This window comes from Misgurnus anguillicaudatus, chromosome 1 (genome assembly GCF_027580225.2).
Source record: "Misgurnus anguillicaudatus chromosome 1, ASM2758022v2, whole genome shotgun sequence".
Classification (NCBI taxonomy): domain Eukaryota; kingdom Metazoa; phylum Chordata; class Actinopteri; order Cypriniformes; family Cobitidae; genus Misgurnus; species Misgurnus anguillicaudatus.
Window position 1 is genome coordinate 22404865 of NC_073337.2, and position 25780 is coordinate 22430644.

Here is a 25780-nt window from a genome sequence, read left to right on the forward strand (position 1 = left end):
AGAGGGATTTTTCAGGAAGTGTCTAATTGTTTGCTCATGTAAAACATTATTGGCAACAGGTGCTTGTATTTGGCTCTGTCCGTAACACTTAACGCGTCGTTGCGCTTGCCAAAGCGCAGCCCAAATGGGTTGTAGTTGAATTTGCTGCGTGTTAATCGATGTTTGCAGGAAATGTGACTCGATTCATCCTTTTCTTTGATGAAAAAGCAAAGACTCGAGTCGTCCGAAATGCTGGGTTCATCGGATTCCCTCCGTTCCATGGAAAGGTAATGCTGAAGTCTTTTGGGCTTGGAATCTGCAATGTAAAATATATTTTCAGTACATGCAAAAATATTTTTTTCATTGTTTATCAGCATTTCAATTGTTTTTATTATCATGGTGTATTTTTTCATTTTTACCATGCATTTTCATTTTGCATTCTTTATCGCATTGCAATTTAAATTTTAAGTATAATCAACTTGAATTTACAAGTCATTTTAGCTTTCATTTTTTTAATCTCGACTAAAATAATTTAATTGGCTTAACTTATTTCAACTTTATAAATTACAGCAACTCGTCAAGATAAAAATGTAAAGCTGAAATGACTTGTTAAAATTGATTTTATTTTAAAAAAATAATGCAAAAAATTATTTTTTATTTTTCAATATGAATCTGCTTTACCTGGAGTGCCTGTTTGTTCAGGTGTATCCATGCCAGTGAATGGTGCTCTCATAGCTGTAGACTGGCAGATCATTGCTGAAATGAAAAGCGCCAGTGCCTTGATTTTCATATTGCTGAAAGCTTATGAGGACTAGCTGCGCGTGTGTCTCTCTTCAGTGAACAAACCCATCCTCTGCTGTCCTCTTTCAATATAAAGCTGGGCTGGTGACAGCCTCTGACCTTATTTTACATGTGTGACATCCTGTAGGACGTCCATTCAGAGTATTTTTTTATTGTTAAACGTTAGATGTGTTTTTCTTGGAAATCCTGTTGTAAATTGGTCTATTGAAATTATTCAAATGAGATGTTTCAGCCTACTGTTACGCACCAGCAACTCGATGTGCCATGACTAGGTGATTTTTATGTGCATCATACTTTTGGTTTTAGATTTCAGTCATTCAGTCCCAGAGAACAAAATGTGATCTAAAAGTAAAATAAGTTGCCTGTGCCAGGAAAACGTGAATGGGGACACTGTAATGGTGTGCAATGATGGTCATTTTCAATGTCAGAATAAGCTCGTGCTTGTGGGATAATATCCAAGTAAACTTTCGTGGCCGTTTTGCTTTCAGTCTGGTAATAAGATCACGTCAGTCAGTGGATATCATAATAAGAACATTTTCACGGCATTATGAGCTAGCACTGTCAGGTTCATCATATCCATGGGGCAAATAGATTTGAATAAAGCAGGTGGGAGAAGAGAAATAGGTCTTCCTGGGGGAAGATTATTGTAAATTAGAAATTATGTATTAGATGGGTTTCACTTTTGACTGAGATTCTCAAAGTAGGTTTATTTAATCAAATAAAATTTTGTGGCACTTTAAGTATTTAAAACACAAGCTATTGGTCATTTCTACAGTTATTTCCTATTCTATATTCTAGTCTATACTCCATATAGTCCATTCTATATTTTATATTCAGTATAGTTTATTCTACTACATTCTAGTCCAGTGGTTCTCAAACTGGGGGCTGGGGCCCCCAGGGGGGCTGCAGTTTTATGATATTTTATAAAATACATTAATTTATCATGAAAGAGGTGTAATTAAACCTAAAAAAATGAGGCTATTAACCAACAGCACTACTTTGTATACTTTTATGATATTTTCTAATTAAAATATTATGTTTTAGAACAAAATTGTCATAAATTTTCTTTGGGGGGGTCGCAAAGGAATGCACCGTCCACACAGGGGGGGGGGGGGCGGACGCTGAAAAAGTTTGAGAACCAATGTTCTAGTCCATAGTCTATTCTATATTCTAGTTCATATTCTAGTCTATACTCCATAGTCTATTCTATATTCTAGTTCACACTCTAGTCTACACTTCATCATCTTTTCTAGAATCTATATTCTAGTACACTCCATAGTCTATTCTATATTTGTCTACACCCCATAGTCTATTCTATATTCTAGTCTACACTCCATAGTCTATAGTCCATAGTTTATTTTATATTATATATTCTAGTCCATAATCTATTCTATATTCTAGTTTATAATGTAGTCTCTATACTCTATAGTCTATTCTATATTCTAGTCTATACTCCATAGTTTTATTCTATATTCTAGTCTATACTCCATAGTTTTATACTATATTCTAGTCTATACTCCATAGTCTATTCTATATTCTAGTCTATACTTCATAGTCTATTCTATATTCTAGTCTATACTCCATATTCTATAGTCGATATTTTATTTTATATTATATATTCTAGTCCATAATCTATTCTATATTCTAGTTTATATTGTAGTCTATACTCCATAGTTTTATTCTATATTCTAGTCTATACTCCATAGTTTTATACTATATTCTAGTCTATACTCCATAGTCTATTCTATATTCTAGTCTATACTCCATAGTTTTATTCTATATTCTAGTCTATACTCCATAGTTTTATTCTATATTCTAGTCTATACTTCATAGTCTATTCTATATTCTAGTCTATACTCCATAGTCTATACTCCATAGTTTATTTTATATATTCTAGTCCATAGTCTATTCTATATTCTAGTTCATATTTTAGTCTATACTCCATAGTCTAGTCTATATTCTAATCTATACTTCATAGTCTAATCTCCATAGTCTATTCTATATTCTAGTTCACATTCTAGTCTACACTCCATAGTCTATTCTAGAATCTATATTCTAGTCTACACTCCATATCCATAGTCTATTCTATATTCTAGTCTACACTCCATAGTCTATAGTCCATAGATTATTTTATTTTATATATTCTAGTCCATAGTCTATTCTATATTCTAGTTTATATTGTAGTCTATACTCTATAGTCTATTCTATATTCTAGTCTATACTTCATAGTCTATTCTATATTCTAGTCTATACTCCATAGTCTATACTCCATAGTTTATTTTATATTATATATTCTAAGTCCATATTCTATATTCTAGTTTATATTCTAGTCTATGCTCTATAGTTTATTCTATATTCTAGTCTATACTCCATAGTCTATTCTATATTCTATACTCCATAGTCTATTCTATATTCTATATTCTAGTCTACACTCCATAGTCTATTCTATATTTTAGTCTATACTCCATATATTCTGTAGTCTATATTCTAGTCTACACTCCATAGTCTATTCTAGAATCTATATTCTAGTACACTACATAGTCTATTCTATATTCTACACTTCATAGTCTATTCTATATTCTAGTCTACACTCCATAGTCTATCCTATATTCTAGTCTACACTCCATAGTCTATAGTCCATAGTTTATTTTATATTATATATTCTAGTCCATAGTCTATTCTATATTCTAGTTTATATTGTAGTCTATACTCTATAGTCTATTCTATATTCTAGTCTATACTTCATAGTCTATTCTATATTCTAGTCTATACTCCATAGTCTATACTCCATAGTTTATTTTATATTATATATTCTAAGTCCATATTCTATATTCTAGTTTATATTCTAGTCTATGCTCTATAGTTTATTCTATATTCTAGTCTATACTCCATAGTCTATTCTATATTCTATAATCCATAGTCTATTCTATATTCTATATTCTAGTCTACACTCCATAGTCTATTCTATATTTTAGTCTATACTCCATATATTCTGTAGTCTATATAGTCTCCATAGCCTATTTTATATTTTATTCTATGTTCTATATTCTATATCACATATTACACATTCTATTCTCTTTTCTGTTCCATTATAAATTATATATTCTATTATGTATTCTATTATGTATATTATATTATATATTAAAATTAATTTAAATTATTATAAATATTACGTTTGTCATTTAGGCCTATTTCATGTGGGTATATGGTACCAAATAATAAACTTCTGTAAAATTTGGAATGCACGAATGAAGCTCCTATTTAATCCAATATAAACTCTTAAAACAAATACTAAATGTTGTTCCGCACAATCCGCAGTAAAGCGTCAAATACACGTCGAAGTGCGTCATAACTTGTGTATTGACATCTGATTGACATACACACACACACTCTCTCTCTCTCTCTCTTTCTCTCTCTTTCTCTCTCTCTCTCTCTCTCTCTCTCTCTCTCTCTCTCTCTCTTTTTCTCTCTCTCTCTCTCTCTCTCTCTCTCTATTTCTCTATTTTCTTGGAAAGCCTATATACAGGAATTTTAAATGAAACCTTACCCCCAAAATACTGTTCCGCCACAACTTGTTGTTACCACATTCTAATGTGTTAAGTAATTTTGTAAGGTATCAATCAAGCAGGAATATGACAATATACGAGGTTAAGTGCACGTGCCGTCCCGGTCAGAGGGCAGGAGCGCGCGAGTCGCGCGACGGCCAAATCTTTCACCTTGATGTCGTTGGACTTCAGACACGCGCTGACAGTATGCGCATGCCTCACTAAAGGTTATAGTAAAAGTGGTGTGCAACCGATCGATGCGAGCCAAAGTGATTTCAGTTCTTCGAAGCGCACCGTTAGACTAAATAAGGAGACCGTTTGTAACTTTCTGGCTTGTGGAGAAAGTTTTACGCATTTGAATCGATTCCACGCACTTCTTGCACTTTCAGTTATCCAAAATATATCGTATTTAAGAGTCTCTGAGATGCGTCTGTCCAGATCTTTATCAATAACATCACTAACTGGACTTCCACTTTGGGAAGAAGAGAGTCTACCTGTGGAAGATCTCTTACTCTTTGAGATTTCATGGGAAGTAACTAATAAGGGTAAGAATTTGAATGCACTCGTGTACACATACACACAGATATTGTGCAATGAGAAGCAATTGATTGATGAGCTGAACAGTAAAATATATTGTTATAGCATTTGATGCGTTTCATCTACCAAGTGTGTATTGAAATGTATTGCATGCATATTAACCTTAGATGAACTTATGTTTGGGCGTGTATGTGCACGTGATTTAGAAACTCTTCACCCTATTTCAGGCCCTCATAAAAAGACACATGCATAATTTTAGCTGGGAAACACCTTGGCTATGCTGGTCCACCATACACCAAACCAGTATAAACCAATTTGCATCAAAAATGAAATTCTTGCTGATCTTAGATGGTCCATTTAGATGGGTTTTTTTTATACACTTTTGGGCTACCCGGTTAAACATTAAGCTTCAAATCAATAACTAGATTTTTGAGACCTGAACCTATTTTGCAGTGGAAATTTCTAGCACAACGCAACTTTTGTATGTTTGCATAACATCTGAAGGCAGATCTTCTCCCTCATGCTCTTAAAAGGGGAAACAAGACTTTTTTTTAAGATGTCAAATAAATCTTTGGTGTCCCCAGAGCACATACGTGAAGTATTAGCTCAAAATAAACCAAAGCTAATTAATTACAGCATGTTAAAATTGCCACTTTGTAGGTGTGAGCAAAAGTGTGCCATTTTTGGGCGTGTCCTTTAAATGCAAATGAGCTGATGAAATGCAAACACTGATCGCCATAATGGTGGTTTGTTGAAATTGAAACTCAATTGTGCTGCCGATTATTATTATTTTCTTTCTCTGCACTAAATGACAGTGCTGTGGTTGGATAGGGCAGATTAAGGGGCGGTATTATCCCCTTCTGACATCACAAGGGGAGCCAAATTTCAATAACCTATTTTTCACATGCTTGCAGAGAATGGTTTACCAAAACTAAGTTATTAGGTTGTTTATCAAATTTTCTAGGTTGATAGAAGCACTGGAGACCAAATTATAGCAATTAAATAAGGGTTAGGGTTAGTAAGATTTTCATGATATGTCCCCTTTAATAAATCTCTCCTTACACGTGTTTATCCTCAGTTGGCGGTATATACACTGTTATCCAAACTAAAGCTAAGATTACGGTGGACGAATGGGGCGAGAACTACTTCATGATGGGTCCCTACTACGAACACAACTTCAAGACACAGGTGGAGCCATGTGAACCTCCAAACCAAGCCATTAAGGCGGCCATGGACTCTTTGATAAACAATGGCTGCCAGGTATCCCACATTCAACTTTTGTTAATGGTCCTTATAGGACAACAGAGGGTCCAATTAAAAATGCACTGGGTATATCTTGGGCCATATCGTATTCTGTCTAGCTTTAATGCTTAAAACTGATGTTACTTAGTTTTGGTAGTGAGACATTTATTAAAAAGTTAATGCATTTGGTTCATCTTCTTGACCAGCAGATGTCACTAGAGTGTCACTTTAGAGAGAAAGCATAATAAAAATTATTTCACTGTACAAGCACCAGCAGGGGCACTATAAGGTCAGATATAAAAATATGCCTGTGTAAATATAGATGTCTACATATAGTTCCTGTTATATTTTGGTTTAGAGCAAATTATTTATTGAGTAGAGAAAGTAATGATGATTTATAAACATGCATACTTTATATAAATTGTAAAAATGGCTTTTCTCATAGTTTTTACCTAATATCACCCAAGCCGTGGTATATTTGTCTTTTTTGATGTCATTATTGTCCCCCCTTGCAGGTGCACTTTGGCCGTTGGCTAATTGAAGGTAGTCCATATGTTATCCTGTTTGATATTGGGGCAGCTGCCTGGAACCTGGACCGGTGGAAGGGAGATCTGTGGGACGCATCTAAAATCGGGCTCCCATATCATGACCGAGAGGCCAATGACTCCCTCATCTTTGGTTCTCTTGTTGCCTGGTTCTTTAAGGAGGTTTGTGAGTAGTTTCACATTTATGCATTTATCCAAAGATGCATAGTGCATTCAAGCTGGAATCAAACCCAATGCGATGCTCTACCAGTAAAGCTACCACCAACTTAGAATTTAAGCTGTCTGTCTGTCTGTCTCTCTGCAGTTAACAGACCAACTTCAGGACAAGCCCAACGTAATCGCTCATTTCCACGAGTGGCAAGCCGGGACAGGACTTGTACTGAGCCGCTTTCGCAAAATTCCCTTAGCAACTATTTTTACAACACATGCCACCCTGCTGGGGCGCTACTTGTGCGCGGGTAATGCAGACTTCTACAATAACCTGGAGAAGGTGAGTTTTGATTATTTTATATTGCAGCATACACCTAGAAACAATCCTGCATTTTGTTGTGTAAGTTAATTTATGGTTGGGATTTTCCATATTTGACCCAACCATGGGTTGAAACCATAGACTTAAAAAAATATGGACATGTTCTCCGTGACGTCACCCATAGGTTTGTGAAGAGCTTTTTTGAAGCAAATAGTTGTCACCATCTTGGCAGCGCGTCACCGCGCATTGCTCGTGGATAACCGAAAATGGGTAAAGAGGCAGGATGTGGGTGAAATTGAGGTGGCTGGTTGCTGAAACCACGCTAGCCTAGCTCGACTCTAGTGACAGCAGTGGCAGTTCAACCGTCACTCAAGTGGCCACACCCTTAATTATGCCAAACTTTAAGACTTAATATCATTTCAACGGATGAGTTACAAAAATCACCCCCTCACAGTTCATTAAGGGCAAAATTAGCAATATAGACCAAAATCTTTTTTTGTACCAGGCTGTAAACACATTATTTTCTGCTGTAAAGTTGGCCATTTTAATATGAGGGTCTACGGGGATTGACTCTCTTTTGGAGCCAACCTCTAGTGGCCCGTCGATGAATTGCAGCTTAAGTCAATTCCGTATTGACTTCCGTATTGAGGTTGCCCCTCGGTTGAAACATCCCAGCATTTTTAAGAGGGATGCAAAACATAAAGCCAAATGATTAATGGGGTGTTACACTCAAATCCTTTACTCCTAACTATATGTTCAATGTGTTTAGAGTAAATTGTGTTTGTATAGACGGTTTCAGCAGTAACAACATAAACAAGCGGCTTTCATGGTCAATGCGAAACTTCAGGTAAACAAGCAAAATAAATAACACGTAGATTACCTAGGAAACCAAAACATTTGTTATTTTCGACGAGGTATGTTCAAGGGTTTAGTTTAGCAATTAGTCAGGGCTGGGTTTCTCGATAACGATTGTTCATTAAGAACATTTGTTGTTCATTTACGTGCGTAAATTTATGTTAATATCATGGTATACCGCCATACCGGTATACCGTTACAACCCTAGTCGCTATCCAGTTGTTAAGTGCTGAAATGTCACCAATAGATTGACTCGAATTTGTAGCAGAAGCTTGTTTAGGCTAATTATCTTCAGCTGATGTTCCTAATATTTTTTTATAATATTTTTCATTATTATTGTTTAATGTCTTTTTTTAATGTTTCAATAATTTGTGCATAATGACATATTATTTTCCGTATCTAGTTAGGACTCGTCCTACTGCGAAATGCATTTTGCATTTTATATTATAGTTTAGATTGTTATTATTATTTGTTGTTTATTATCTATGTTTATTTATTATTCTGGATTATTGCATTGTACCGTAAATATTTATTTGGTTTCTTTAATTAGATGCCATTTCCCTTCAAAACAGTTTTTTACTGTATATGAATAATAGCAGCAGTTAGGAACAATTTATCAATTTGCTAGTACCAACTTTTACCAAAATTGTACCAAATACGTTTTCCTTCTTTATTAATTTATGTTTAGTCATTTAAATTTGATTTCTCATTTGAATTTTAAATACATTATATTAAAGTAGTTTAATAAATAAATATACGTTTAAAACATTACATTATCGTCAATTATTATTTGTTGTTTATTATCCATGTTTATTTATTATTATGGATTATTGCATTATACCGTAAATATTTATTTGGTTTCTTTAAGTAGATGCCATTTCCCTTCAAAACACTTTTTTTTTACTGTATATGAATAATAGCAGCAGTTAGGAACAATTTATCAATTTGCTAGTACCAACTTTTACCAAAATTGTACCAAATACGTTTTCCTTCTTTATTCATTTATGTTTAGTCATTTAAATTTGATATCTCATTTGAATTTTAAATACATTGTAATAAAGTAATTTAATAAATAAATATACGTTTAAAACATTACATTTATCATCATTGCAGGAGTGCATTTTGCTGGTTGTCCTGCAGGTGACCTTGTAACTCTGTTGTCTTATGATGCACTTATGAATGAACGATTACTCCAGACCACTCGTAGAACCACAATGATTTTCAAGTGCTACTTAAGTTACGAAGCTTTTGGAAAACGGCACGTAATTCTAAGAGGATTCGTACGATCAATTTAACGATCTACTTAGCCTTACGATGCTTTTGGGAAACCCGGCCCAGACCATTTAAAAACTGAAACCGGAAGTAAAATTCGGACCAGACGCGTATCATGCAACGCACGTGCATCCGATGAAACGTCTATAAATATGAAGAGTTCAGATGCAATGTTTAGATTCAGTAATTTCACTTTGAAAAGGTTATTAGCCAGTTATTGAAATGTCTTATTTTCACATATATCACTAGATATAGTCATTTCACTGGTATTTAATAAATTTCACTGCAAATCCCTTTAAGTGCATGCAAGCTTTTTGGGCAACAACCTCCACATCTTAACAAATTATGCCGACAAATTGGTATTTCTGAATGACCTGAGGCCGGGATTTAGTAGATTTAAAGCGAATGTATTTAATTAACGAATTATCCATGCTGAGAGCATTCGGTCAATATCATTATCTCATTTTTGACGGAGGCGGCGTTTAGCACCTTTACATCTGAGCTCCTCATATCTTTCTTAACAAAAAAGATGCAAGCATTATCATTTAAAAAATAAAACAAATGACCTGAACAAGTGAACATTCAGTTTAGTATGTTTTATTATATCCAAAAGAATGTGAAAATGTGCATGGTGATAATTGGGCCTGGTGTAGCTACTGTAGGAAGCATAAAGGTCATCGTGCCTGAAGGTCGCAGGTGTTGATTGAAGGATAATTGACAGCATCTCATGATTTTGCTGCATGTTGTCCGCAGGGAGACTTCTTACCTCCGCTGATGAGGAGTATCACTAAAATGTTGAATAATATCGGACTGTTTGCCTGCAGGCTTTTTGATGTAAGCTTGCGCTCTTTTTGTTAATAAGGTTCAGGTCATCCTTATTATGTTATGTTTTGTGTGATGCAGTTCAACATAGACCAAGAGGCAGGAGAGAGACAGATCTACCATCGCTACTGTTTGGAGAGAGCCGCCGTACACTGTTCACATGTCTTTACCACTGTGTCCCAGATCACAGCCGTGGAAGCAAACCACATGCTACATAGACAACCAGGTTGGACAGATTCTTATTTCTGCGGGGAAATACAGATTTGTGCAAAAGTCTTTATTAAGATAGATGAGTGCCAACCAAGCTTTTAACTATGCAACTGGTTGCTGTAATGATCAATCAATCACAATGAAGAATTTTGTAATTGATCATGTTTATGCATTTATGAAAATGCGTCTTGCAGATGTCGTCACCCCGAATGGTCTGAATGTAAAGAAGTTCTCAGCCATGCATGAGTTTCAAAACCTGCACTCCACAAACAAAGCCAAGATCCAGGAGTTTGTAAGAGGCCACTTCTATGGGTTAGAGATTGTTCCTATCTTACATAATAATAAGTATTATATGTATACACGACCGATCAAAGTTTTGAAACATTTGCCTAAAATTTTAACAATGATCTTAAAAATAATTTAATCTGAAGGTGCACTGTTAAATGCTTGAAATGACTTTTGCAGACAAAAATATAGCTGTGCCAAACAGAATAATTTCTGTTATTCGAAAACAAAAAAATATTTAAAATAATAATTAGACTGTATAGTGAAGAAAAGGCAGCAAATAAGAGCCTTGATTAAACTTATTTTTTTTAATTCATCCAAAAGTGACATTTTAAGAAGATAACAACAAGATAAAAATTAAATCTCTTCATTTTTGCTATTTTTTTATAACTTTCTTAAATCTCTTCTCATTTACAGCCATCTGGACTTCAATCTGGAGAAGACCCTCTTCTTCTTCATTGCAGGGCGATATGAGTTTACTAATAAGGGAGCGGACCTGTTTCTTGAATCTTTGTCCAGATTAAACTATTTGCTAAGGGTATAAACCAATATTTCTGTACAATAGAAACCACACAACAGCCCAGCAAGCAATAGCCGTCATTTCACCGTCTAGGTTAAATTGAGACTCAATATAGTCTGGTTATGAGTAACCCACTTCTAGTCAAATAAAACTTTAACTTGTTTGCATGTCGTTTTTGCTAAAGTAACTTGTGAGATGTATATTTCATCATGTAAGCAAAGCAAAGTCAACAGTAATTATAAGGTGTTTTTATTTATGTATGTATACTATGGAAATTTCACTCAAAATTTTGTCTTGTTTTAGCCTAGACATCTTGGTTTGGACATGTATAAGACGTCCTTTAAATACAAAATTGCTTGCTGGGAGCTGTGCCACTATATACAGTTACTGATTCTCATGCTTAGGGGTTACAGTATTTGCCCTAAAAATGTAGCCTAATTTTACTTTGGTTCTCTTATTCTACAAATTTGAAGGAGAGGCATGCTATTACTTCTCCAAATCAGATTTTCATAAATAAAATAAAATAAAAAATCCCAGCGATATCTGCAGTAGTTAAAGGAAAACACCACCGTTTTTCAATGTTTTACTATGTTTTTACCTCAACGTAGACGAATTAATACATACCTCTTTTTATTCAATGCGTACACTTAATCTTTGTACAGCGCGTCATGAATGTGTTAGCATTTAGCCTAGCCCCATTCATTCCTTAGGATCCAAACAGGGATGAATTTAGAAGCCACCAAACACTTTCATGTTTTCTCTATTTAAAGACATGAGTGGTTACACGAGTCAATATGGTGGCACAAAATAAAATGTGGCGATTTTTTAAGCAGAAAAAAAATTGGGAACTATATTGTATGCCGGAAGAGCACTTAGTTTGCAGCACTTCGACCTCGGGTGCAGTAAAATTGACAAAAGTTTGAGCGAGAGGGGGAGGAGTCAGGAATTATGATGTTACCGCGCGCTGAGGTAGACAATATAGTTATAATTTTTTATCCGCTTAAAAAAATCACCACGTTTTATTTTGGTCACCATACTTACTCGTGTAACTATTCATGTAACAGTCTTTAACCCTTGTGTGTTGTTGGGGCCATTTTTGGCCATTTTTGCAATTTTTTTGTCTTAATTTGGCCACAACTTTCTCTGTGTTTCAGCAAATGGAATGATTTTTGGTGACAAATCTTATATTTACACATATTTTAAGAAAATGCTTTGAAATTTTTCAAAAACTTAACAATATACCGTGGGCAAATTTACTACCCTTACGTGTTGTTAGCGGCCAAAAAAGGCCACTAAATTAAACAGCTGTAAAAATGTATCGGATGAAATTTTTTTCACATTTTTTTTGCATAAATCTGTTAATCAACCTCAGTACTGATCAAAACCACCAAATGCTTGCAAAAATTCCATGATTTTAACTCTCCCATTGCCAAGCCTACAAGTAGTGTCACTAATTTGGGGAAAAAAAACACACAAAATGACAGACTCTCAATATAAAACGTGACTGTGGACTGGATTTTCTTTTACCTTTTTTACAGTCTTGGGCATGTCAAAGATTGGTAAAAACATGGGCTTTGATGCATTTTTAGTTTTTGTGCAGCATCAGATTTAATTTTTTTCTCCCTCATTTATTGTTTGTGGCCATTTTTTCCCCATTGACTTCCATTATAACAACATTTTTTGATTGCTGAACCATGACACCTTATTACCATGCATTCTTGATTCTTTGTGGCTTTTCCTTTTGCAAAGAGGTCAAATTTGTCATTTTTACTGTTGATCACCATGTGGCACCATTAACCCTTTAGTAGCCTGTGCAAAAAAACAGAGCTTAAATTCTGGTTTGTACATTGAGTTATATGGACTATAAAACCATTGTGTGTGTACGAGTGTGTGTGTGTGTGTGTACGAGTGTGTGTGTGTGTGTACGAGTGTGTGTGTGTGTGTACGAGTGTGTGTGTGTGTGTGTGTGTGTGTGTGTGTGTGTGTAGGCTTAGTGTTAGTATTGAGGAGAGAGCACCTCCCTCACGCACCAGTTAGTGCTGCACTGGTGAGAGGGATTTAGTCTCCTGTAGCTGACCCTCTAGACACAAATCCACAGACACCAGCAGGCACCAGCAGCTCAGGAGTGAAGAGGGGAATATGCAAGTGGTGTACAGAACCAAAAAAAGAACAGTCAGCACTTGTATCCGTTGTGGTAGACACACTTGCAGAGAGCACCAAGTAATATGCTGCATGTCCTGCTGAAAAGACTGAACACACACACGTACACAAATACACACCAAAAAATTTTTTGATTGTTTTGTTCTTCATCCATCCTCTACTCTTGCTTCATTGTTCAGTTTATTTGAAGTTGTTTTTGCATTTTGGTTCATAATAAATGTTGTTCATAAATCTGATGCAGAGAAGATTTTTTACAGATTTTTCCACACAGACGCACACACATGCAAGCACGCACGCAGACACACACACACACACACACACACACACACTCTCTCTCTCTCTCTATCTCTCTCTCTCTCTAATATGCTGTTATACTCCATATAACTCAATGTACAATCCAGAATTCAAGCTCTTTTTTTTGCACAGGCTACTAAAGGGTTAATGGTGCCACATGGTGATCAACAGTAAAAATGACAAATTTTACCTTTTTGCAAAAGGTAAAACCACAAAGAATCAAAAATGCATGATAATAAGGTATCATGGCTCTGCAATCAAAAAATGTTGTTATAATGGAAGTCAATGGGGAAAAAATGGCCACAAACAATAAATGAGGGAGAAAAAAATTAAATCTGATGCTGCACAAAAACTAAAAATGCATCAAAGCCCATGTTTTTACCAATCTTTGACATGCCCAAGACTGTGAAAAGGGTGAAAAAAAATTCAGTCCACAATCACTTTTTATATTGAAAATCAGTGATTTTGTGTGTTTTTTTCCCTCAAATCAGTGGCATCACTAATGAGCTTGGCAATTAAAGAGTTAAAATCATGAAATTTTTGGAAACATTTGGTAGTTTTGATCAGTTCTGAGGTTGATTAACAGATTTTTGCAAAAAAAATTGAAAAAAATATTAATCTGATAAATTTTTACAGCCGTTTAATTTAGTGGCCTTTTTTGGCCGCTAACAACATGAAAGGGTAGTGAATTGGAACAAGGCACAAGGGTTAAATAGAGAAAACATGGAAGTTTGTGGTGGCTTCTAAATTCATCCCTGTTTGGATCCTAAGGAATGAATGGGGGTAGGCTAAATGCTAACACATTCACAACGCGCTGTTCAAAAATTAAGTGCATGCATTAAAAAAAGACAGGCATGTATCAATTCGTCTAAGTTGAGGTAAGAACATAGTAAAAAATTCAAAAACTGTGGTGTGTTCCTTTAAGCTACACTCTAAAAACAAACGGTGCTATATAGCACCAAAAGTGGTTCTTTGCTCGTAATCATAGAAGAACCGTTTTTAGTGCCATATAGCACCGGTGAAGCACCGGTGAAGCACCTGTGTAGAACCATATAGTGCTATGTAGAACCAAATGTGGTGCTATAGTGGTTCTATATGGCCCCTATATGGTTCTACACAGGTGCTTCACCGGTGCTTCACCGGTGCTATATGGCACTAAAAACGGTTCTTCTATGATTACGATTCAAATCAACAGTTTTGGTTCTATATAGCACCGTTTGTTTTTTTAGAGTGTAGCACATAGCCACATACAAGAGAGACCGACAGAACATCTGAACATAGCAACATGAGAAAAGATGTTTATTAACCAATTGTGTGTTTTTATCCGCTCACAGGTTCACAAGAATGATGTCACGGTGGTTGTGTTTTTCATCATGCCCGCCAAGACCAACAATTTCAACGTGGAGTCTTTAAAGGGACAGGCTGTACGCAAGCAGCTGTGGTACGTAAAGGTTTAAACTTTTAACATCTCTAGTATGGCGCACATCATCTCTGTATATAGGAACAAAGAATGGCCCAATTTTAAGATATCTTCAGTGTTTAAGATTTAACCGGTGTGTTTTACAGGGACACGGCCCATTCAGTAAAGGAGAAGTTTGGCAAAAGGCTTTACGAGAGCTTGTTAAGGTGAGCGTCTTGGTGTAAACCTTTCACATTTGAGACTCAGAAAACCCAGCTAAAGTCATTTTTTGTGATAATGTAAAGAACGTGCTGTGAAAATTTAGTCTTGATATTTTGAGAGATTGAGATTGAAATCAATGAAAAATCAAACTTCGATCTGGATTTCACAGACAGGGTGACGTATGTCTGAGCATGACTCATAATTACGCTCATAATGCCAGTATGATGACATGAAGAGAGTATAAAATGAATCTGATGTGGCCTTGTAACCTTTTCGCACAAAGTGTTAAGTTTTAGTGTTAACAAGATGTTGAAGAGAGGACACCTCAGACCTCACTTTCTAGAAGTTGTCAGTGTGTTGGATAATTATAATGACATTCTGTGATGTCATCGAGTTCATTCTTGTGTGATCTTTAGGAAATGCGAGGTGTGTCTGTGTGTAAATACAATTATGCTGGCAGTATAAATTAAAGGAATAGTTCACTGAAAAATAAAAATGTTGTCATTATTTACGCACCCTCATGTTGTCTTAAACCTGTATGAGTTTCTTTATTCTGTTAAACACAAAAGAAGATATTTTGACAAGTAATAGTATGCACACAGTTGACAATACCTGTGGACTTCCATAGTATTAGTTTTTTTCTACTATGGAAGTCCAACCCAATCTCAAGGCAAATCGTAGTATAGTGACAAAATATTTTATGGGCACGGTTTCTGCTTTTTTCTTGTCATTAACAAGGTTTCGTTTTTTTAATGGTCTGACTAGTTGCTAAACTGATCTCTTGAACAAATGCCCCGTCGAAAATAACAAATGTTTTGGGTTTCTAGGTAATCTATGTGTTATTTTTTTGCTTGTTATATAAATAAACTACGTTTAAAGAACTTTGTTGTTATTTATTTTTAGCGGAGTTTACCGGAAGTTACGTGCGGACCACGACAGCCGCTTGTTTAAGTTGTTACTGCTGAAACTGTTTATAAAGTGATTGCACTTTCCAGATGTCAAGTTGGGAGTGAAAATGTGTTGGTGTGTGTTTATAGTCTAATAAAATTGTACATCCACAGGGGTGAGATTCCAGACATGAACAAAATTCTGGACAGAGATGACTTCACAATTATGAAGAGGGCTATTTATGCAACACAGGTCAGATAACTCTTATATCATCCTTTTAAAACACGTATGACTGACTTCTGTGCAAAATATAAGACTTAAAATAGAAGGTCCTTGGCATACAATAGCCAAGAATCGTGTTCAATTTTAATTTTAAGGTAAACTGTTCATTTAAATTAATTGTCCGCTCTTCATCACCGGGTTTAAACACAAGCTAAAAAGTGTTTCCAAAGATTGACATCCGAAACCTAATGAATAAAAGCATTCTTCATACATTCTCTACTTCATCTATTTTTTATGACTGGGTTCAAAACAAAAGTCAGCTTCAGGTTATAGTGAATATCGATATACACGGCTCTTTAAATCTGAGGTCGAGCCCTCTGTATCATTCTGCTGAGCTGCTGGCAGAGAGGCTTATGTTGAAACGCTCAGTGACGTATCTAACCCGTTTCCTGACTGTTTGCGCTCGATCGATCGAATGCGTTACTGAGATTTATTCAACAGCTTCTTAATGGCAATGCTATGAGCAACCAGTCAATATACAAGCACTCCGGTTAGATTTATCTGTGAATCAATATTTCGGGAGCTACTGAAGAAGCTATTGATCCGTTCATGTATGTTTTTTTTTATGAAGACGACGGAATGTGAGTTAAAAATTAGACTGATTTTTCTGGAGGCATTTTATGTTTAATAAGTCTTGGGACTGTAATAGCAAGAATAATGTATAGGATTACTTAAACCATAAGGAGTTTGTGTACTGTTTCAATATTCAAGATTAAATTAATGAAATGAAACCGATCAGAAGCCCCATTGACTTCTATAGTATTCTTTATTCTTACTATGGAAGTCAATGGGGCTTCTAATCGGTTTGGTCACAAACATTTCTTCAAATATCTTCCTTCACCATGCACCATGTGCATCACGTGTTTTGTCAAAATAAGTGCCTGCTGCACACGTGTACAAACCGTTTATGATAAAAGAGACGCTCACGTTCACAAAATCCACGCAAGACACTCCCTTAATAGTAAACTCTGATTATGCATGAGATTATGCGACTATCCGGCAAACGCAAGCGTCTCTTTTATCATAAACCCTTTAGATGCTTCTGCAGCAGGCACTTATTTTGGACAAGACACGTGAAGCACATAGGTTCACTCGACGCGTCGAACACATATTTTGAAATTATGAACCACACATGAAGGGCTACATACATGTTGTGACAAACTTTGCATCGTGCACCCTCGAAAAAGAAGTCACGGGCCGCTAATAATACAAATTATGATCTGGTTGTGGGCGGGGCATGCACAAAGTGATGTCAGTGTGCTAAGAAAAGCCAACAACTTTGATCTAAACTTGCAATCCTGGTTTACCGTAGAGACACTCTCTTCCACCGGTAACAACGCACAACATCGTGGACGACTCAACGGACCCGATCCTGAGTAACATCCGACGAATCGGCCTCTTCAACGCACGAAATGACAGAGTGAAGGTTTGGTGTTTATTCTGTATGCAAGTACTGAATAAATACTGCATGAAAAAAATCCACATTAATGATACGTGTTGTCTTGTCAGATTGTTTTCCATCCAGAGTTTCTGTCCTCCACCAGTCCCCTGCTGCCCATGGACTATGAGGAGTTTGTGCGTGGTTGCCATCTTGGAGTTTTTCCTTCCTATTATGAACCATGGGGCTATACACCAGGTTGCACACAGAATATGAACACACTTTGCTTTATGCTATATATTCGTGGGGGCTTTGGAGATGCAATGGCTCTCATACTATAAATACTGATAAGACATGTATACCTTGAATTTACTATCGCATCTGGGTGATTCTCACGAAATCCGTGTCCGGCGTCAGAATTTTTAAAAAGCCCTTGGAGCCATTTTTTTTGCACATATAAGATTAAGGTCTGAAATTACTATAACCATTATTTTAAGAGGATTTTAAAAATATTTTCTATAGAATTATTTAAATTTTTTAGATTATCATTATCAATAATTATCATTACCGCAACATGATATTACATTAAATATATGCATTTACAAACTCGTGTTTCGGTAATGAGAACTAAAAAGTTGTCTAGGTGGTCTGAACTTACATTACCATTATTTTTAGGGGATTTAAAAAATATTTCCTATACAATTATTTACTTTTTTAGATTATCATTATCAAAAATTATCATTACCGCAACATGATATTACATTAAATATATGCATTTACAAACTCATGTTTCGGTAATGAGAACTAAAAAGTTGTCTAGGTACTATGACAAACAAAATTTTAACTTTTATCTGGACAGAAAAAAATAAGGACTGCTTACCTGGTAGCCATCTTGAGTGTCACAGTCAATTATGTCCCTTCCAACAATTTTTTTGAAAATGTTAGTTCCTTGAGGGCTTAAACAATGATTGAAAATTGTTGCGGAGGATGAGAAAAATGTCTTGGACACATTTATATTTCTTGTTATTGTCTTTACATTTATCAATGATCACCAAATACCACATGTTTCTTTACTGTAAATGTTTATAGTATAACATGCACTGGAGCTTTTTATTTTATTTTTTAATTATAAATATTTCCATGTCAAAGAACCCAAATCCAGTCATGGACACCTTGCGGTAATGAACATTTTCCCCTTAAATGTAGAAAAAAACAACTAAATTGGTTTGTATGATGTCATTTGAAATCATGTGCAAAATAGTACATGAAGAGATGTCTGTAACTGTATGCTTCTTATTTTGATACACTTACTTGCATTTTTATCAAAAAGTTTCATGACACCTCATAAGTCTAATTTCGTGAGAATCACCCATCTGCCAAATGTATAAATGTTTGCCATACCCCCAAACCTGCTGACTTATAACACGATTTAAACGGCTTTCAAATTGTTTAACTGTATTTGTGATGACATTCGGCCCTCACAATATAGCACCACCTACCTTTCACATTTACAGTGGTAGAGCATTCGTCTTTAAATCAATAAATGTGCATGATGAGATACTATGACATGTGTAACATTCAATTTTATATATGTGCCAATTTGCAATTTGTATTACCTTTAAATATCTTTGTGCATTCATAAATGTGGTTATTTTTTGTAAAAAATCATTATATTGCTCATGACTGTTACATGTGATGTATTCAGGTGAATGTACTGTTATGGGAATTCCCAGCGTCACAACCAATCTGTCTGGATTTGGCTGTTTCATGGAAGAACACGTCTCTGAGCCAACCGAATACGGTTAGTGAGTGACTGACCATTTATACTAACTGCTGGTTGGAAAACGCATCTTTTGTATGATAAGCTATTTACTTGGGGATAAAATACATTTTATTTTTGGGTGAACTTCAAGGCCTGGTTTTACAGACAAGGCTTAGGTTAAGCCAGGACTATGTCTAAGTTAAATTAAGCTATTATTTTATAAATATGCCTTAGACTTTACTGGTGTGTATTTTGAGAGAAATCAGTGGCATATTTTAAGATCTGTATGTGCATTTTCAGTTGAGACGGCTCAAACATGCACTGTAAAAAATACAGTATTACTGGGTATTACTGGCAACTAGCTGCCAGTAACTTACTGTAGATTTTATATTTATGTTATTTACTGGCAACAGTTTGTTCAAATTTAAATAATCATGAAACATTTTCAGTCTTTATCGTCTACAGTAAGTTACTGGCAACCAGCTGCATAATTGCAGCTATTTTTTTACAGTGTGTGCTTTAGTCGGGGACTAGCCTTAAGCCTTGTCTTTAAAATTGAGGTAACTGTACTTGTGTTGCATGTATGGGATTTCAACTCTAACGTGATGCTGGCTGTAGTCTTATAATCTTCTGACTATCATCTGTTGTAGGGATCTACATCGTGGATCGGCGGTTTCGGTCTGCGGATGAGTCGTGTAACCAGCTGACTCAGTTCATGTTTTCCTTTTGCCAGCAGTCACGACGACAGAGGATAATCCAGCGCAACCGCACAGAGAGACTTTCTGACTTGTTAGACTGGAGATATCTCGGACGAGTAAGCATCTTCACCTAAATTTTTCAGAGCTATCATAATGTGTAAATGGGACACTATAAAGTACCTAATAATGATATATTATTGGTTTATTGCTTTTAATAATACATTATGCATTTGGAAGATGCCATTATATGAAGTGACTGTTGTGCATTAGCCATATATATCAGTTCCAACTCAATGGCAATTTGGACATATTTTATTCGTACATTTTCGCCACTGGTAATGTTGGGATTGGGGGGGTTCATTATTAAAATTATATATATATATATATATATATATATATATATATATATATATATATATATATATATATATATATATATATATATATATATATAAAATAAATAAATTATTTATATATATTTATTTATTTAAAAAAATTCTCTAATAATCACAATGTTAGAAGAAAATTACCCCAGCTGTCACAGGGCAATAGCCTTTTAAAAGGTCCTATTATGTACAATTAAGTACAGATATGTATACATTCGGCACCAATATGCACCTCTGAGGTACTAATATGAACTCTATGGGATGGTTTCCCAGACAGGGATTAGCTTAAACCAGGACTAGGCTTTACCGTATGTTTCGGTCTATAAGCCGCGTTTTTTTTTCATATCTTGGCTGGTGGTGCGTCTTATAGTGAGGTGTGCCTTGTAAGTCAGTATGAATTAATTTTGACATTTATGAGGCAAGAGACAACATTACCGTCTTCAGCCGTGAGAGTCCGCTATATGCTGCTCCTGTATTTATGTAATTCAATGGATTCTGTATTGTGGAATGACGAGTATGCGAACTTCACGCTAGTTAGCTTGTTTGGTTAATTAAGCCTATTCAACCTTCCAGGTAAGTTCTGTATGCTATGGTTTATCATTTAAATAACTGATAATATTACTTTAACGTACAGACATCTATTCAGCCTGCTGTTCTGTCTGCTATTGTTTAGTTAAATAACTTGCCTTTCCAGATTAAATGTCTGTTTTTCGGCTTGGATTTTGTGAAATAATTTTCTAAATAAACGTGACGTATAGTCCAGTGCGACTTATGTATATATACGCATTTTTGAATGATGCGGCTTATACTCCGGTGTGCTAGTCCGGAAAATACGGTAGTTTAATAAGGAAATATAACTAGTTTTAACAAACATGCTTTACTACAGACATTACTGGCGTGCACATTTATTTTTACATTTATTTCAGTCTAGGACTAGTCTAATCCCTGTCCGGGTAACCGCCCCTATAGGTCCAAAGCTGTTTTTTTAAAGGGTGCAGCCCCAGGGTACATTTGTCTGACAATGTACGTTTCACGTTGCACAAATTCATACGAAATAGCCTACTCGGAAAATACGTACACATTTCTGTTAGATCAGGCAGTTTATACTTTCCCTGGGTTTCTTACACTGACATTGCTAGCATTAAGATATAGCTTCAGAAATGTAGTCACTGTTGTTCATCTTCTTATACAATTTTTGTCTTCAGTTTTACATGCACGCCAGGCATCTCGCTCTCAGCAGATCTTTCCCTGCTAAATTTAAAATGGACCAAGTCAGCCTCCCTCCGGTAAGTCTCGCTCACACTTTCATATGGATTCATATTCTGTCCTATCATGTGTTTCACACTCTTTTAGAAGTTAGCAGATCATTCAGATGAGGGCTGAAGTGGAGAAAATGCACAAATGTTTCGGGGTTTTTTTCGCAGAGTTTAATTGACAGAGTAACATATAGTCTAGGTATGCAGGAAGATTCACATTCAAGCTCAGATTGTCCCTGAACACAAGTGTTATACAAACACAGAGAGAGAGAGAGAGCAAGAGAGAGAGAGAGAGAGAATATTAATAAAAAAATAGCATATAAATAATATATATTAATCAACTATTAAAAACTGGTGTAAAAGTTTGTGACTTAACCAATATCTTTTTAGTCTTTTGTGATGACTGAATAAGGATTTATCATTTTGATTTTTGCATGAATCATTCAGTCTGGTTCATTAACTGGTGCGACAGATTCATTTAAAGGAACATAAAAGAAAATGATTTACTCACAAATAAAAACATCACTATTGCCTGCGTCCAAGTTTTACTTTAGAGCAATATCTGTTAATTAAATGTTTAACTGCAAAACAGAATACAAATTTCCATTAAGGTTTTATTCATTTCTATTACTGCCATGGTTTGCCATCGTATCAAAAGTCATGAGTGTGACTTTGTTTCCATAGACACAAGGTTTCCGCTACCGCCGACCCTCCTCAGTACCACCTTCCCCATCGGCCTCACTTCACTCCACCCCTCACCACAGCGACGAGGAAGATGATGAGCCATATGACGAAGATGAAGAGGCAGAGAAAGACAGACAAAACATCAAAGCACCTTTCACGCTGGGTGACGTGCCGGAGGGTAAGAAGAAACAACCGGGGCAAAATGGAAATTAAGATCTACACCTTTTTGCTCAACTCATCTCCACAGTTCAACAGATGTATAACGCTACTTGTTATTCTAGGACTTAAGTTACTCTAGAGCTTAAACTGATGAAACATGAACCTTAAAAAATTATGTTAAGCATATACAGTTAAAACATCTCAGACCACATTGAAGATTTGGGACCCCATTTATAAGCGAAAAATGATTTTAAAAAGTTGATGGATGAATACAAGCAATATTGAATAATTATCAAAACACAACCTAAAACAAACTGTTGACTTTGCTTACATCTCTCGAAAGTTGCTGTGTCAAAAATGACGTAACCAAATTCAAGTTTATTTTGCCTAGAAGTGGGTTACTTATAGTCGGACTATATAAGGTCTATAGTTAACCTAGATGGTGAAATGACGGCTATTGCTTGCTGTGTAAATGCAAGCATATTTATTTTGCTAGAATTTGTAATGAGAATCATTGTGTAATGAGAATCACTGTGTAAACTGGCAAAACAGGACATTTTCACTAATGGTCTTGGACCTTAGTACTTTAATCTCATATATTGGTTTATAAACATAATTTTTCACGATGAGTTTAATAATTGAATAACAATGCAGAATGTTCAGTTGAGCAGTTTATCAGTGCAAATTGTTTATTTATGGCACATTCTCAAAGTGTATTTTACATGGCATTAATTCAAATGGTGAATCAACATGAGAAATGACAATGAGCAAAACTGTCTGTACAATTATATATTACAGATTTCAATCATCATAAATAATTTATTTTCCAGGATGACATGTCTAGAAAAATAAAGCAAATAGAAATGGAAAACATCTTACTATAAGCCTTTGCTGTATTCTTTAAAGTACTTAGATTATCAGTAGAATAACCCAACCGGTTCCAATGAATTACAGATTGACTAAGAGCCACATAACTACTTATGTGCAATAAAGCTTTCAGAAGCGTTAACACAGATGTTCTTGTAGCCGAGGATGTATAACTCCACGTGGCTTGAAAAAATTTAAATGCAAAGATGAATCTGTTGTTAATTTAGCTGGCTTTTAGTACGGCTCACTATCATCTCTGGCTTGTTGGAGAACATTTAAGAGAAATGCAGCTGCTTTGGAGATGCTCAGATTTTCTGTGTTCTGGCTGCGTGATTCTGTGGATACAGAAACAATCAGATAGTGAATGCCTGATATTAAAGTTTTCAGATAAAAGTTAAACTATACATTTAAGTTTGTAAATGCACTTTGTTGGTATTGCTAAATATACTAACTGCATGTGCAAGTAATATGCATTAACAATGTGACTTTGTCCAAGTAGCCTATAGTTATTAATAATTCATACCCAAGCGAATTGTGTCGAACAAGTCTCCTTCATTCGTGTCCTCAGCTACAAAGCGCCGTCCCTCTATTATAAACAAACCAAAAGTTTAAACAAATTGAATTTAATAAGTATTTAAGACCCAAATATATGGGTTAAAAAGTTACTTACGCGTGCCCTTTAGATATAACATTGCTTGGGGCGTCCAATTCCTTCGCTGAAAGCTTCCCTTTAAACATAAATAAATGAATTAATTGTGCAAATACATGTAAAACGACATCATTTTAAAGATATTAAGAGTTTAATATCACGCGTCTCTGTTACCCTGGGCGCGCTCCAGGAATGAGACACAAACGTGGACAGAAGTAGGATCGTGAGCGCGTACGCCGCAAGACTTTTCAACCCCTGTAAATATAAAGTCGGTTACAAAGTTCAGATATAACATTTATCACATGCAAAGCATTGCAAATATCACGTTATCACGTCTCCTGCAACCATTTGAAAGTTTATTACTGTGTGCGTAAAGCGTTACCATTCGTTTCCATCGTGCGTAAAATCTGTCCCTTACGAAAATGAACCACGAATTTACTTCAAAAATGACTGCTTAACTAAAGCATTACAAGTGAATCCATAGGAACCACAAATTTTACAATTGTCTTACATACATAGTTTTGTAGCAAACTGTGGTAATGCAAAATTGAAATCAACCGCCAAAACATGCTTGCTACACTGTAACTATAATGAAACCATGGTTAATTTACCCAAGAGGTGGTGGTACACATTAATATTAACATTAGCATTACTGTTTAAGATCCTAAATTAACCTCATCCCTTGCGTTTCTAAATTGCGTAAGGCGTTACCATTCGTTTCGATCATGCGTAAAAGCTGCCCCATCACGAAAATTAACTGTAGTTTAACTATGATATCTGCGGTAAAATCATAGTAAACACAAATACAATATTGTCTCACAAATGGAACTATAGTTAACTATGATATTTGCTGTATAGCTATACAAATAAAAATAAACACTTAGGCTACCCTATAATATACCCATGGCTCATTTTCATAAGGAACCAGTTGTCTTATAACGGTGCAGCTATTAAACTTTTGTTAGTCAGTAATATTTTAAAGTGCATGTAGTCTTACTTTCATAGCTTCAGATGTCCTTTTCAGCTGTTGAGTCTTCGAGTCAAACTCAAGAGTGAAGACAATGACTGCCGTCCTTATTTATAATCATCAAGGTGGAGGAATGCTGAATAAATTAGTCTTCAGCTATAGGTCAAATCCCATTGATTCACAACGGGGCCGGACCACGAACCTTTCAGACGGATGCCTTTTAAAATAAATACAACTAAACAAATTCTACATTTATTCCTGAGACATTTCAGCGCGCGCGCGCGCGCACACACACACACACACACACACACACGGTTCTCCATATGCCTGAATGGTTTTCTAAACTTAAGCTGCTTTTAGGTCTGATATGTGGGAATTTCAATAGTTTAATAGTAAGTAATGAAGAGAGGAGCGCGGAAAGTATTGATATGTTTACACCTGCAGCAATGAATCGTGTTTTTTTTATGAATGAACCCAGGACAGTTTCTCAGAAAGAGGCTGATGGGGTTTCCCTGCTGACACTATATATAAATATCTGCTGCCTCCAAATGATTTTCCTATTAATTGCCAACCTCTGAGAAGCCATAAATTGAAAGTTATGGATAAAAATAGTGTCAGCAATTTAATATAACTACAAATCAGTCACC

The 25780-nt window shown here is 35.4% G+C and overlaps 2 protein-coding genes across 3 annotated transcripts; one reads left to right on the forward strand and one right to left on the reverse strand.

Moving 5' to 3' along the window:
• Positions 1 to 127: 127 nt before the first annotated feature.
• On the forward strand, positions 128 to 23528 carry gys2 (glycogen synthase 2). 2 transcript variants are annotated; one of them, XM_055190539.2, is made up of 16 exons: positions 128 to 266; positions 5941 to 6122; positions 6620 to 6811; positions 6954 to 7139; positions 10149 to 10293; positions 10472 to 10589; positions 10980 to 11100; positions 14871 to 14977; positions 15103 to 15162; positions 16219 to 16297; positions 17640 to 17753; positions 17837 to 17963; positions 19411 to 19506; positions 20118 to 20281; positions 21757 to 21837; positions 22492 to 23528. In XM_055190539.2, exons 2-16 carry the CDS (start codon positions 6012 to 6014, stop codon positions 22702 to 22704), a joined length of 1914 nt encoding a protein of 637 aa, XP_055046514.2. In that variant the 5' UTR covers positions 128 to 266; positions 5941 to 6011; the 3' UTR covers positions 22705 to 23528. The 2 variants fall into 2 exon arrangements, with proteins under 2 accessions (XP_055046514.2, XP_055046513.2); XM_055190538.2 differs by lacking the exon at positions 128 to 266 and adding an exon at positions 4493 to 4870.
• spx (spexin hormone) lies at positions 23516 to 25416 on the reverse strand. Its single transcript, XM_073868237.1, has 5 exons — positions 25164 to 25416; positions 24341 to 24421; positions 24188 to 24245; positions 24041 to 24103; positions 23516 to 23852 (listed from the first exon to the last, which is right to left on the reverse strand). The coding sequence occupies exons 1-5, from the start codon at positions 25167 to 25169 to the stop codon at positions 23752 to 23754; spliced, it is 309 nt and encodes a 102-aa protein (XP_073724338.1). The 5' UTR covers positions 25170 to 25416; the 3' UTR covers positions 23516 to 23751.
• Positions 25417 to 25780: the final 364 nt, after the last annotated feature.

Bases quoted from the DNA above. Each gene is read 5' to 3' on its own strand.
- gys2 (XM_055190538.2), top strand. From the start codon at position 4,501: ATGTCGTTGGACTTCAGACACGCGCTGACAGTATGCGCATGCCTCACT. The intron at 4,871-5,940 runs GTAAGAATTTGA...GTTTATCCTCAG, and splicing joins ATGGGAAGTAACTAATAAGG to TTGGCGGTATATACACTGTT. The intron at 21,838-22,491 runs GTAAGTCTCGCT...TTGTTTCCATAG, and splicing joins ACCAAGTCAGCCTCCCTCCG to ACACAAGGTTTCCGCTACCG.
- spx (XM_073868237.1), bottom strand. The intron at 24,104-24,187 runs GTAAGTAACTTT...TGTTTATAATAG, and splicing joins GTTATATCTAAAGGGCACGC to AGGGACGGCGCTTTGTAGCT. The intron at 23,853-24,040 runs GTATGAATTATT...CTGTATCCACAG, and splicing joins GTTCGACACAATTCGCTTGG to AATCACGCAGCCAGAACACA.